Source organism: Lissotriton helveticus, chromosome 8, assembly GCF_964261635.1.
Source record: "Lissotriton helveticus chromosome 8, aLisHel1.1, whole genome shotgun sequence".
NCBI classification, from domain to species: Eukaryota; Metazoa; Chordata; class Amphibia; order Caudata; family Salamandridae; genus Lissotriton; species Lissotriton helveticus.
Window position 1 is genome coordinate 46050431 of NC_136069.1, and position 13863 is coordinate 46064293.

General features: G+C 41.9%; 1 protein-coding gene across 1 annotated transcript in view; it reads left to right on the top strand.

The window, feature by feature from the left end:
- The window catches only part of LOC144772327 (uncharacterized), a 78513-nt gene that overhangs the window by 20621 nt on the left and 44029 nt on the right, over positions 1-13863 (top strand). The window contains exons 4-6 of the mRNA XM_078656569.1: positions 3703-3813; positions 9458-9547; positions 9859-9969. Coding sequence (XP_078512695.1) covers positions 3703-3813; positions 9458-9547; positions 9859-9969 — 312 coding nt within the window. The remainder of the gene's footprint in view (positions 1-3702; positions 3814-9457; positions 9548-9858; positions 9970-13863) is intronic.

Consider the following 13863-nt stretch of genomic DNA (forward strand, 5'->3'; position numbering starts at 1 on the left):
CAATGAATGTCTCTCCGCCACAGAACATCGTTTTATAAGATCACTTCTCAACTTACCAGCAGTACTCTCCTGACTCCTATTTTTCTCCATTTGGCTCAAAGAAAATTTGTTCACATGTTGGACTATAAGTACTTATTGTTTTGGTCTCGCCTATGAACGATTGAGGAGCTCGCTCCCGACCGAGTGGCTATTAGGGATCTTATGACACAGCCTAAGATAAGTACAATCCCCTGGTTTTGCACCTTGAGGGAATTATTGAGAAATTGGGGTTGGAGAAATATTGGTCAAGACTGGAGAAGCTGTGTTCGTTTAGGAAGAGTAGGGTAAAAGCTATTTATTGGGAGTTTATCCTGGTGAAGGGTGTGCCAAATCTTATGGGCTCACTTACTCTAGAGCTCATGGATTTCAAACCCCTCCCGCTCTTTGAGGAAACTATCAATGAAATTGTTCCACCTCTTGCATGGAAACTGTTCCTCCAATTCAGATACGAGACCCTCCCAACCAAATTGTTTTATAGCAAGTGGCAAAGTAATGTATCCTCTGGTGGGAAATGTCAGGCCTGCAAAAGAAGTTCCGAATCCTTAGTCCATTTTTATTTTTGTGCCCGTTGCCCGTATTACAAGAATTTAAGGGATACGTGGATTATTCCCTTGTGTAGGCTCATTGGACCTGGTCACTATCTAGAGGTGCCTAGAATCCTTAGTACAGAAACCCATAGAGTAGAGGTCTTTGGCCTAGCAAAATTCCTGTTAGCTATATGGATCAGACGTTGAAAGTGTATTGTATAATAATTTTTATATTGCAGATTTTTTAATAATATATATTTTATATAGATGATCTGTACTTTGATTTGGGTTTTATTCTCACATGGCATTTTAAGTGTTTTATAGAATTCTTGATTATTATTTTATCTTTTCATAATCATCTTGGCATCTGTAACTATGGATGTATGTATTTGGCTGTGATGTACTTTTGAAGATCTTTGTGATCAAAATAAAGTTATAATGATAATGTATAATCTGTTTCCCAACAGAAATTAAAATTGCAGATTATATCCTGACAACATTTGCAAGGCATTTAAGATTGCTGTTAATTTCAGAGCTTGATCTGAATCTTGGAGAATCTATAGTCCAGATGTAAAAGAATTTGATTTTTCTCATCCCTTTCATGAGTTTTTAATCTATAATTGATTAAAATTGTTACCTGTAAATGGCTTACGGCAAACAAAATTAGAACTTAGATCCATTTTTATTTCTGATAATACTCTTGTGATAACAGCTGCAGATTTCAATATGTATGGGAACCCCAGTGGGAGACAGATTTAATAACTATATTTTTTCAGATATCTTTACAAAAGAAGTGATTGATTTTACAAATGATTTTGTTTTATTAAGTAACACTGTTGACACTTCTGTATCAGATAACTAGGATTTGCATAAGACTGCAATAAGAGTATTTATTACAACCTGAGTTGCTAGCAAAAGGGAGGGTTTTCATGCTTCTTGTACTGCTCTATTAAATCAGATTAATTGTTTAGATTACTTATATTACACATTCCCTGCATCTAGTATGTTACTTGATTTAATTGATGCAAGGATTGAACTAAATAAAATAACTACACAGAATGCAAATTATATTCTTCCTAATGTCCACTTTAAATATTATGGCAACCTTAATAAAGTTGGTAGATTGGTGGTAAATAAATTGAAAAATAAAAAAAAATAGTGGCTTAGTTTAAGATAATCAAACACAAGGAGATGATGGACGGAGTGCTGACAATGTTCAAACACTCACCCCCAGTCACAGATCTGGGTTGAATCTGTTATCATTCTTTAGCTCACTTTGCCACCCAAGTCCAGACTCAGCTATATGCTGTGTAGATTGCAGTTGAATAATTTGAAAAATAAAAATGAACAGTGGCTTAGTTTAAGATAAGGGCATATCAAAGACATTTGAGCAATATTAAATGTCCATGTATGCAGAATAAACTAATATCTCTTATAATGACCTTAATCGTTATTTTGATAATATTCCCCATCAACTAGGCATTGACCTAAAGTTAAAGTAATTGGAACGAAAGATTACTCGCATATAAATTAAAGATGCTTGTCTCCTCTCGTTAAAGCCTAAAGCCTCTGGTGCAGTTGAAATTTCTATTTACTTTTTGTCTCTTTTATAAATCTGTTATCTCCTGAGTTACTGCAACTTTTTAATAATTGAAATTGGATTGAAATGCTAACAGTTCTTTTTTAGCATTTATTACACTTATTCCTAAACAGGTCAACAATAACAATTTCTGTAAACATTATTGCTCTATACGCACAGCCAGATATCACTGCCTGAGTTCCTTTCAGTATATACCTGTTCGCAAAGCTCGAGATTGCAAGGCCTAATCCTATTTCTGAATTTTATTTGTATTGACAAACAGTCTTTTGCTAACATCTCCTGAAGGATTATGGCAAACCGCCTCTCAGAGGGATTACGGTGCTGTACCGCCACGCAGTGTCATAGATTTCCTTTACAGTAGCTCCTTTCTTGGTCCCCTAAGATCAGTCAGCCATGCTACAAAGTACCAATGCAGTGGCAGCTTCTCTCCTTCCTTTGAGATTTGTTACTTCCCTACATATGCTGCCTCTCCATCCTAGACCTCCTTCCATTGTTGATTAGGTTCAGTTAGGCTTTGCTTATTTTAGGCTGTGTATATTTTATTATTAAAATGTTATAAGTTCTGCAGTATATAGTCCTTCTTTGAGTAACCTATCGCCTATTGAACTGTGTTCTCAATGGAACCCTTACTCGTACAGAACACTCACGTGTTTTCTTATTCTGTACAGAAGCTTCTATATTCACAGCACAGCCGAATTCCACATGAAGACATACTTTGTCAGTGCTGGCAGCATAATTCATGTTATAAAATGAATATCTCTCACTTTTTCATCTGTCGCAGTAATAAGTGCTGCATCTAATTTCACGCTCCTTGCACCTCAGTGGTCATCACATACATGGAAACAGTTCCCACCTTGGTCCAAATAAAACCAACGCTCTGCTAGCCACACACCCAGAAAGTGTTGCGTGATATCCTCATGGACAAACACTTCAGTTCCCCACATAGGGAAGTAATTGTTATAAAGATAATATAGTACAATACAATACGGCAGAGGGCAGGTAGGGGCCGCAAACACCACTGAAGCAATTCTTATTTCATCATGTGCTAATTGAGCACCCAATGGGGTGGCTCTGAGACCAATAACGTGAAGCTCAATTTTCATGAAGAGTCAAATGAGAGGTATTCTATGTACATAACTAAGTATGAGAGTAAAGTTTGAGAGAACAACACTGTGGTTAGAATACAAGATGGAGGAGATTATTTTATACTTTATATCACATTGTTACATGAAATGCTTGTGCTTGAGAATGCCTCAATTAGCTGCACATCCTATGCAATCGGGCAAGCTGGATGTAATATAGTCAATGGAGAGGGGATATAGGAAACCAGGACACATCTCTAAAGCATATGACTTACCAGTGGATGTAATGAGGTAAGCAGAGGAGTAACAAAGGGGTGAGGGCCCCCTATCCTCCGACTGATGGTAAAAAGCATTGAATTTGATGAGGCAATTGGTGACAAGAGGGATTCAGGGCTCCTTCTCCAGGTCCTGCAACTAACTGTGAAATCACACTTTGATGTTTCCTTTAACACAGAGCAAGAGTTTACTATAGAGAGGACCTCTGGCAACGTCAAAGAAGAGACTGAAGCTAATCCCATGACTTACCAACACCAAGAGGGAACTCAAAACATTTACATCACTGCAGGTAAATCATCATTTTCTACCTAAAATCTCAGAAATTAATAGGATCGATGACATTCAGACTCAGTTTGCTCCTGCTGTGGTGGGATTAAGTATCCCTGCTGTGCTGGCATACAGTTTACAGAGGTAGCTTCAGGGTGCTCGTGCCTTATCGGTAAATAAAATATTGACATAGCATCATGTTAGAAATGTGGGTTTCTAGTTGTCAGTGTATGCACCCTGTCCAAGCAGGAACCACAATCCTAGTCGGTGTAAGTCAGAAACACACTAAAAGGTCATCTGTGCTCACCCTATTGTAGCTTGGCACATAGCAGTCAGGCTTATCTAAAGAGGCAATGTGTAAAGTATTTTTGCAGCACACATACGCACACAGAATAACACAATGAAAACCTCACAAAAGGCTCAAATGGCAGGTTAAAACACATAGACAATAATTTTATGAATAATTCAAGACCAAAACAACAAAAATCTAATAAGTGGAAGTTGAGATATGAATTTCTAAAGAATAAAAGGATTTCTAGTGCTTGGAAGCAATGAGCAGCAGTAGAGGTTATCTGGTAAAGCTGGACCAGGGCAAAGTCAACAGTTCAAGCAGCCCAAAATGGATCGCAGTCCGGGGACAGGAGCCACGCAGTCCTGGTCTCAACAGTGAGATGTGGGGTGCAGACGAGCTATGGGTCGATTTTCTCCATGCAGTGGTGGCGATGCGTTGGTTCTGTCGCATAAGCACCAAGCTGAGATGTGTTGATTCCAAAGTGCGATACGCCACGTTTCTCCACACAGTCCAGGAAATGCGTCAATCTCCACACGACTGTGGCGGCAATGCGGCAATGCGCGGTTACGATGCGCCGGGCTCTAGAGGCGATTCATAGGTTCGGGGAGTGATGCGCCAATTGTACTCCCGCAACAGGGCCGATGCGTCGGTTCTGCTACATGCAGAATGGAGATGCGTCGATTTCTCTGTTGCAAGTATCTGAGCAACAGGTGGCAATCCAACAAGCCCTTGGAGATCACTTCATTTGCAAGGCAGAGTCCCTCAGTGGAGTCAGAGAGCAGCAGGCTGCAGGAAAACACAACGGAATAGCAGGTCTTCCATATCAGCAGTTCAGCAGAGCATTAGTCTTCGATGCAGCACAGCAGTTCTTTTGATACAGTTAAGTTACAGGACCAGAAGTGTTTGATTTGGTGGGGTCACAGACCCAGTACTTATACCAAATTGGGTTTTTGAAGTGGGGGTGACTTTAAAGAAGGGTCTTTGAAGTGCACAGGAGCCCTTTCTTCCCCGCCCTGGCTCCAGACTAGCTGAAGGGGATAATCAGCACTTTGTGTGGGGTCAGGAAACTGTCTTTTCAGGTTTAAGTGTCAGCTCCTCCCTCCCTTGTTACCTAGGCACAGCCATCAGAATGCAGATGAGTACTCAGAAACACCTAACTTTCCTGTATTTCTGGCTGTCTAGTGGGAATGGACAAAGTGTAGCTGTCACTTATCTCAGATGTGTATTGGAGATAGGCTGCAGGAACACACAGCTGTAACAGCAGAGGAACATCTACTTTCTAAAAGTCATTTCTAAAATAGAATTGTCAAATCCTACTTTACTAGTAAAGAGGATTTGTCATTACCTTTCTAAAGATATAAAACATGACTCAGTTACTCCTTTCTAATCTGGAATTACCAATTAAAAGTGTATTGAGGAGTTCCCAGTGTTAACCTATGATAGGAGTAGATCTCACACTAGTGAAAAATGTATGTCGTTTTTTTTCACTAACTGGACATGCAAAACTTTAAAGTACACGTCCTACTTTTTACTTACACAGCACCATACCCTATGGGCTACCTAGGGCCTACCTTTGTGGTGACGTATGTGTAATAAAATGGGATTTAAAGGCCTGGCAAATGGTTTTAAATGCCAGGTTGAAGTGGAAGTAAAACTATACACACAGGCCCTGCAGTTGCAGGCCTGAGACATGTTTAAGAGGCTACTTGTGTGGGTGGCACAATCAGTACTGCAGGCCCACTAGTAGCATTTAATTTACTGACCCTGGGTATGTTGTGTACCACTTAACAAGGGACTTACAAGTAAAGTAAATATGCCAATTGCCTATACACTAATGTTACCATGTTTAGGGGAGAAGCACATGCACTTAGTACTGGTCAGCCGTGGTAAAGTGCTCTGAGCCTTAAGGTCAACCAAAGAATCTGCAAAAAGATGAGGTAAGCAGGAAAAGAGTCTGAGGGAAGGCAACCCTAAAGATGACAGGTCTAACACATCTCGTAATTGCTACTGGCTTCGAATATTGTTTCCCAAGATATTGCACTATTGCTGTGCTGGGATTGTGGATGTGTATGGCACTCTACTGTTACAATAGATGTTACATCACTAGTTATGGTGCTCCTGTTGTGCTGGCTACACCCTCTAGCTGAGGAGTGCAAGCAGTACACTACCTCTGTTTGGGGTGGGTGCACCTCAACCTCCATCTTTTACTATGTTTTTACCAGTGGCACAAAATTAACCCCACTGTTCTCAGCAGCCACATGCTCACAAACAATATGGAGTCCTGCTACCAGTCACCAGTCATACAACACGCACATGACATTGCACATAGGGGTGGCAATGCAGGGTCTGGGCAATACATTCTAGAGGGGCATTAAGGTGTGAAGTCATCAGACACCATACTTATCCCTGAACAGAAAAAAGTCTGTCCAGTTCTGTCAGTTGCTGTCACAGCTGTTTAATGTATGTAACCCTGGTGTGTCACCCAGAGAGCATGCTTAGTGCATCCTTCCAGACCACAGAGCGAGCTCTGGGTCTCAGGACCATGATGAAAAGCATAGACTTTAGCATGTACATTATTGTCATGTGTGCTTGATCAGTGAAATACCAGGACACCAGATAACCTATAAGTAGGATAGCCGAGGGCAGAGGTGCAAGCCTGTAATACCAGTCAGTCAAAATACACTTTATTCGATTTTTGTTAAAATCATAAAAGGACAAGATACAATACAATACAAATTTTTAAAACAGCAAAGGATTTGATTGCTAATTTATGACATGAATTATTAATTTCATTTGTCCTCATACTTACAATGGTTAAAATTACAAATAAAACCAGATTTAAAATTAGATTAAAATAAAGCTTTCCCAGATATTCTTTTCTTCCTTGATCTGAAGGCAGCTGTTAAGTAACATGCAACGCTAAAGATGGTTTGAGTGTCTGCCAGCAATTGAAGAAAAATTAAAGCTGGCCTTACTTGGATGAATCCAGCAGCCTTTAACACAGGAAGTAAATATTTTGCCCTCTCAGTAGTATACAAACCACAAAAAAAATATAAAATGGAGGGTATCCTGGATTGAAAACTGATCACAATCACAGGGTGGTCCATCTTCAGGTTTTGACCACACAGGGAAGTTGCCAAGTATGTATTGAATTAAATTCAACCTAAATTTTGTTAGCAGGAGTCTGTGGAGTGGGTTAGTGACAATTTTTAAATATGGTTCCAGAGAGGGAGTGGTGGTTAAAACTATGTGAGCCCGTACCGAGGGTTTCCTCAGTTCCAACTCCTCTCTCGCAAAACGAGCCCTCTCCAGAAACTCTTGCTTAATCCATCTAATGTCTTCCCTCCTGATGTTAGTTGGGTCATTAAAGAGCTCCGGTCTCCCAAGCGTGGCAAAAGCTGATCTAATGTATTTCAGCCAGGGTATTCTTATGGCATTATCCCTTGAAATGACATCCTTAAGGATTGCATGATTGAGTGTTAGCTCGGAGTTCAACCATGTTGTGGTCCAGAAAAGAAGTGGGGCTAATTTTAGTTTGTCAATAATATAAGGCAAACCCATTTCCTCATGGATCGTAAAGGTAGGCGTGGATTTGGGAACGGATAAAATTTTTCTGATGAGCCCATTTTCCACCCTCTGGATTTTATCCAGGTTTGCATAGCCCCACATAGCAGACCCATACATGGCAATGGGGATACACTTGCTGTTATATACCTTTATCACTGCCTCCATTGGTTTAGCCCCTAATCTTTTTGTGAACGCTAACAGGGCTGATGAACTTCGTGCTAAACTTATACTCTTTGCCTTAATCTGGGGGGCCCAGGAGCCTCTCTGGTCAAAAAGGACCCCCAGATAAGGAAAAACAGGAACCCTTGAAAGAACCTCACCCTTGCAGGTAAAAGTTTTGGCATGCAGCTTATTTCCTTTACGGCCTATGATCATAGTATGTGACTTTGTTACATTAATTTTTAAGTCAAGGTTCTCCATAAAGGAGCCAAAACGATCTAAAAGGGCCTGTAAACCAATGCCAGTACGGGCGATTAACACGGCATCATCTGCGTATAGGAGAGCTGGCACCTGTTCTCCTCCTATACGCGGCACATCAGCCATTCCTGCTTCTAAGTATTTCCCCAGCCCATTTATATAAATGGTGAAGAGAAGGGGGGCCAGGATACAACCCTGGCGCACCCCTTTCTCAGACCTAAAACTCTCCGTGCACCTTCCGTCCCTAGTGACCCTTATTTTAGCAGAGAGGTCCTGATGCAAACTAGCAATAAGAGCTAATACCAAGCATTCCTGCCCCAACAGGCCCATTCAAAATGCAATTAAGTTTTGACATTCCATTGTTTACTATTAACTTTGGAGTAAAGAATCTGAATGTTCTATTACGTTTCAAACAGTCTCTCTTCTGTTATCCCTTTCTTTCTGCACTGGCATGGCATCACATCACAGATGCTTTGTAGTAACATTGCTGTAACAAAGGGGTTCTGCAGGTGTAGTTTACCAGGATTGTTTGCTTTTGACTACCCAGAGTTTGGACTTTTACTGCGAATCAGTCCCTGATTCTCACTCATGGTAAATTAACAGTAATAAGACTGAACGTGCTGACCACCAGTGTCTGCCTTTTAAGATGAGGCCGCTGCTGCACAGCTTGGGTAAGAGGCACTGGGCCTGTGTGCGGGCCGCATGTGTGAGACAACTGATGTGCACAGCCCGGTATCTGCGCGCTGGCAGCCTGTCGCGGAAGGGACTCTGCAAAGATTGTTACGGACCTGGGCTAGGCATTATAGTATCAGTACGCATTCATAGTGTAGGCATATGGTGTTTTCACTGTGATATACATTAGAGTCAGCCTTAAGGGACAGTTTTGCTCCACTTCGTCTTACAAGTGTATAACACCTTATATTTAGACTTCCATAAAAAGTTACTCTGTGCATTGACAGTAGCAATGCTGGGGGGCAGCATCTCAGAAAATTCGTCTATGGGGAATGCTATGTTAAAGAAGATCAGCTGAAAAATCGAAGGGTTTGACAAAAAACCTGCCTAGTTTAAAAAGAATGATCTTAGTGTTTCTGTCTTCTTCACAAAGAAGCCAGAAAAAAGTAGTGTCCTGGCACTCCTGCCATGCTGGCATAGTGTTCACAGAAGTATCGTCATTGAACTCTTGCAGTGACAATTCTATAGTCGAAGTTCAGGTTTTGTTAGATTACATCCTTTTATATAAAAATCAAAGCATAATCTCCACAAAGAAGTGTTATTTCCACCTATGTCCATGAATGAAGCCATCAAACACTTGTCATCTTCGTTTTCGTTTAGTAATGAGTCAAGCTTAATTTGGAATACAACCTGAAATGTCACAGTTTTCCTATTGCAGGATTTCCTCCTCTCACGTCTGAGCCTGAGAAGACATTAGAAGCAGTTGATGGAGATAGAACAGGCAGCCGAAGCGCCAGCGTCAGTGCAGGTAAAGGACAGTTTTCTTGATGGAATGGGCTGTGAGTGTCCACATTTGAGGCCGGTGCATTAACGAAGCATCAGGGTAGTTTCATCACTCTGTTGGACAGAGACTTAACCCTTGTCCAGTATTCTGAATACAATGCAGGAGTAATACTTTACTCACAAATCATTGAGATTGTTTGATAAACGTATTTGAGGAGATCATGTCTCTTCTCTGTCCCTTTTTATTTCATACGAGTTCCTTAAATATTCTAGGATGTTCAGATTTCTTCCCAGTCTTCCTTTTATTTTCAAAGTATATTTAACCTGTTTTTACAGGTTTGGGTGGTATTGCGTCTCTAATTTCATCAGACCTCAAAGAAGAGGCCGAGACTTGTTCTGTGGACCACTGGGACTCTGAGATGAAAGGAGGCATCGCGAATCTTACAAGTAAGTTAATGTCACCCGCCTGAATACTTTTTTTTGTGCTGATTTAACATTTTACAAAAATACATAATCCTGTGTCAGTGTCCAGTTAGGTAAATAATAGGTCACCATGCTTCCTTGCTTGACTGGGATGTGAGTGTCCATGTTCTACGCCTAGTGCGGGTTATACACCAGAATTAATACATCACTGTCGGAGGGATGGGCGGAAATGGAAACTAGGAGGCCGGATTGAGGGTTGAATTGTGAATTTATTTAGAGTACAGCACAGAGAATAGGATGAATATGATGTCAGGAGTTAATAATTTGGTCCAGTGGTTGTGAGGATGTTCTATTCGCCTTGTCCCGATGTTCCTTCTTCCTTCCTGGTCCTGGTAGCAAAACCGCCGTCCCGGAAGACTCAGGCTCAAAGAGAAAGGAAAGAGCGGTCAGTGGATGCAGGTCTAATGGGTTTTCACCGTCACCACACCCGAAGTGAATGCAAATAGATTTAGAACGTGAGGGACTATGGAGAGATAGTATATAGGCTTTTCTTAATGTTGAAATAAGTCGGGGCTTTTGGGGAAAGTGATGGTTACAGGATTCCTCTCCTATAGCGCCGTTTAAACAAAAAAAACAGTAGTAACATTGAGGACTGTGTTCCTGAGGGCAAGGGATTCAGGGAGCGTTGCTCAGAGATCCGAATGTGCAGGGTACAACACAACACTGTGCCCGTATACCAGACTCACCCACTGTTCCCTCCCTCCCCTCCCTTCCTCTCGCGGACACTCACCGCGTCTGCCGTAACTCTCCTGAGTTACGGCGGCCTTTCAGCAACCTCCGGGGGCGTCCACCAGTCCTCGGACCAACACTCCGCGTCCTCCCCGTCGTTGTCTTCTTCCTTCGTCGTCCTTTGGAGCTTCTTCTCGTCCCGTGAATCCCACTCCGCGGCGTCTTCCGGGTTCGCGCTCCCCGTCTTCCTCGATGTCCACTCCCATAAAGGAGTTAGTCCCGCATCTTCCGACGACAGGTCGCTCTCCGACTGGATCCTGCTGCCTTCCGTCACCTCAGCTTCCTGTAGGGAGGAGGGAGGGCTTGTGGTTAACTCTGTGAGTCCCGTATTTTCATGCAGGAGAATCATGTTCGTCCGTGGTGGGTTCTCGACCTCCGTTGGCTCCGGTTCACAATCACTAATGTTGGACAGGGGGCAATCCCTTTCTGGTGGTCTCATGCCTCACAAATAATATTTTGCTCACAGTAAGTTTATTTGAGAAACCTGCTCATGAGATTATCTCTATTTCTCCTTTCTCTGCAGTTTACCCATGAGGCCCTTAAATAAACTATACTGATCATATTTCTTACCATCCTCCATGTGTTTTTGTCACAGGAACAGAATATATATTGCATCCCTTAGTTCATCAATCAGCCCATAGGAGTCTCAGATGAAAGTGATTTGGGCCACAATATTTTGGCCATGCCCAATAGATTTCTCATTCCCTGTGAAGGGAGCGTTAGAAGTGAGAATCCTTTTTTGGTAAGTTGATGAAGAGAGCCATAGGTAGGGTCATGTGGGTTGGGAAGAGGTGATGGTAAATGTGCAGATAACACTGCCTCTGTGGTGGATGGTGTGAAGGTTTATTCTAGTCTCCAGAGGGTAGGATTAAAAATCCATGGGGGTTAATTTTACCTAGATGAATGAATGAAAGAATGAATATTGGATTGGTAGAGCGCAAACTTAGCCCAAGGGCGTCAAGGCGCTGTAAGCGGAGCATAAGGGTGCTGACAGAAAAACATGCTTATACCGAGGACTGTGAAAAAAGCCAGGTCTTTAAGGCTTTACGGAAAAGAGAAAGAGACGCCTGGCTCGAGAGTTCTTCCGGGAGGGAGTTTCACAGCTTAGAAGCAACAGTCTAAAAAGCTCCACCTCCCCATTTGACCGTATTAAATCTCGGGACGGTTAGCAGATTCTTATCTGCAGACCGGAGCCGCCTGCTGGGAACGTAGCAATGGGCAATAGCCTTAATCGCCTCAGGGCCTGAGCCGTAGTAGGCATCGTGAGTCATGAGATAGAGATGGGAACATGTTTCTGTCCCACAGTCACCACCTTACAGAAACATTTCTTCTCACCTCTCGAGCTCCCATCTTCGAGGTTGTAGCTAGCACATTGTGGCAGGAGGGTCCGGATGAAGAATCTAGATAGATACAGGCTTTCCAGCCTGTTGACAACAAGTCCCAAGACACTGTACGCGACTTGTAGTCATTGAGGCTCTAGGTCAGGGATATCTTTTGTGTTTCTGATTATTTATGAAACATCTCCTGATACCTTTTCTTACCGCTGTTTTTACCCTTTTTTGTCGGTAGACATACATTGATGTAGCCACCTATTAAGGAAATATACAGTTGACACCAGATGTATTGACTATTCTGAGATCAGGTTGTTAAATCCTTAGATTGAAATTGGAATTAGCACACAAAACAAACGTATATAAATAATACTTGTAGATGGGTAACGTGTGGGATCCCCGCTCATGTCCCAAGTGTAGTATCCTCAAACTGTATATCTACCGACACTTGGCTCACTGCCCATTGGATGACACGAGGCTGCAGGTTTCAAGATTTAAGAATGGTTAGATTAGGAGCTTCGTCTCGTGATGGTTTTGGTCAAATCACCATAATCTCCTTCCCGTGAGCAATAGGTCTCTCCTTAATAATGGCAGTCTGAAAAGCTGTGAGAATTTTCTCAATGGGAATGAATAGCTCTATCGTTGCTGGGCGTATATATGATGTGTACGCTATGCGAGTAGTCTTTGTACAATGTATAAGTGTAGTCTAAAGTGCTGGAACAATTCCAGTGACCATATAAATATTGTTATGTCTGCAGGAATTTATTTTCTAAAATAATGGTTTGGACACCGTGTAAAATGGTGGTGTTGGTGTTCGTCCAATCCTTCTCTGAACATGTGAGCTTAACTAGGTCATAGCACAGTTTGCAGAAATCACAAGCCATCACTGGATTTGTCAAAATATTAAGGTGTTGGAAGGTGGCACCTTTCTCTGGAAATGCAGGCGCCAACCCCTACCCTCTGCTCTATACCTCATATTCTAGACAAATCACAGTTAGAAGTTTATTTTGTAACTGTGCTGTGGCAGAAATTATTCTAACAGCTCTATTTAGTTGCTCTTCTGAATTGTCATCTATAAAAATAAAATAAATGTAATTTATACCCTCTTCAGTGATTGTCATTGATCCATCTGTAAGCAGCAGCCCCGGTACATTCTTACTTCCCTGAGGCAGGCGAGAGTTGGAACATAGAATGCCACCAAAGTTAAAAATGGTAGATACTGCGACTCAGCCACTACTTTCAAGCTAAAGAAAGCAATCCTATCGAGTTGTTTTGGATTTCTTCTATTCCTGGTTTGTCATGAGCTCAAAAATAGTGGTGTTCTGCAAGGGATAGTAGTTTGTTTACAATTTGAGGATTATATAATCTACAATTCCGATAATTTGATAGGCTTCTGTATGGCCCATTGTGCTTAACCACAGAGAAAACAAACATTGGCATAGCCAGTTGTTCTCTAGTGTGGCTGCTGTTCATATGGTTAAAAACTATTGGCGTAAAGGGGCGTCGAGTGAAGTGTTCTAAAGTGTGGCACCTGAAATGTGGGGAATCCTATTAAATACAAGTGCATCTTCCTTCATTCACTGTTCAGTCCCACTGTAACTAACATCATGAAGTGTCTCCTGCTCCAAAGTGAGGATATGCATCCAATAATACCAGCAGGGAATCTGCATCTGTCTCAGGCAGTCCAAGGTACTTTAGGGTCTAATGCTTGGCTCAAGCTCTGACTGCAGGACTGACCTGACGAGAGAGGAGGATGTGCAGGCAGCAAATCCTTTTCAAGTTGAGATTGATAGACATG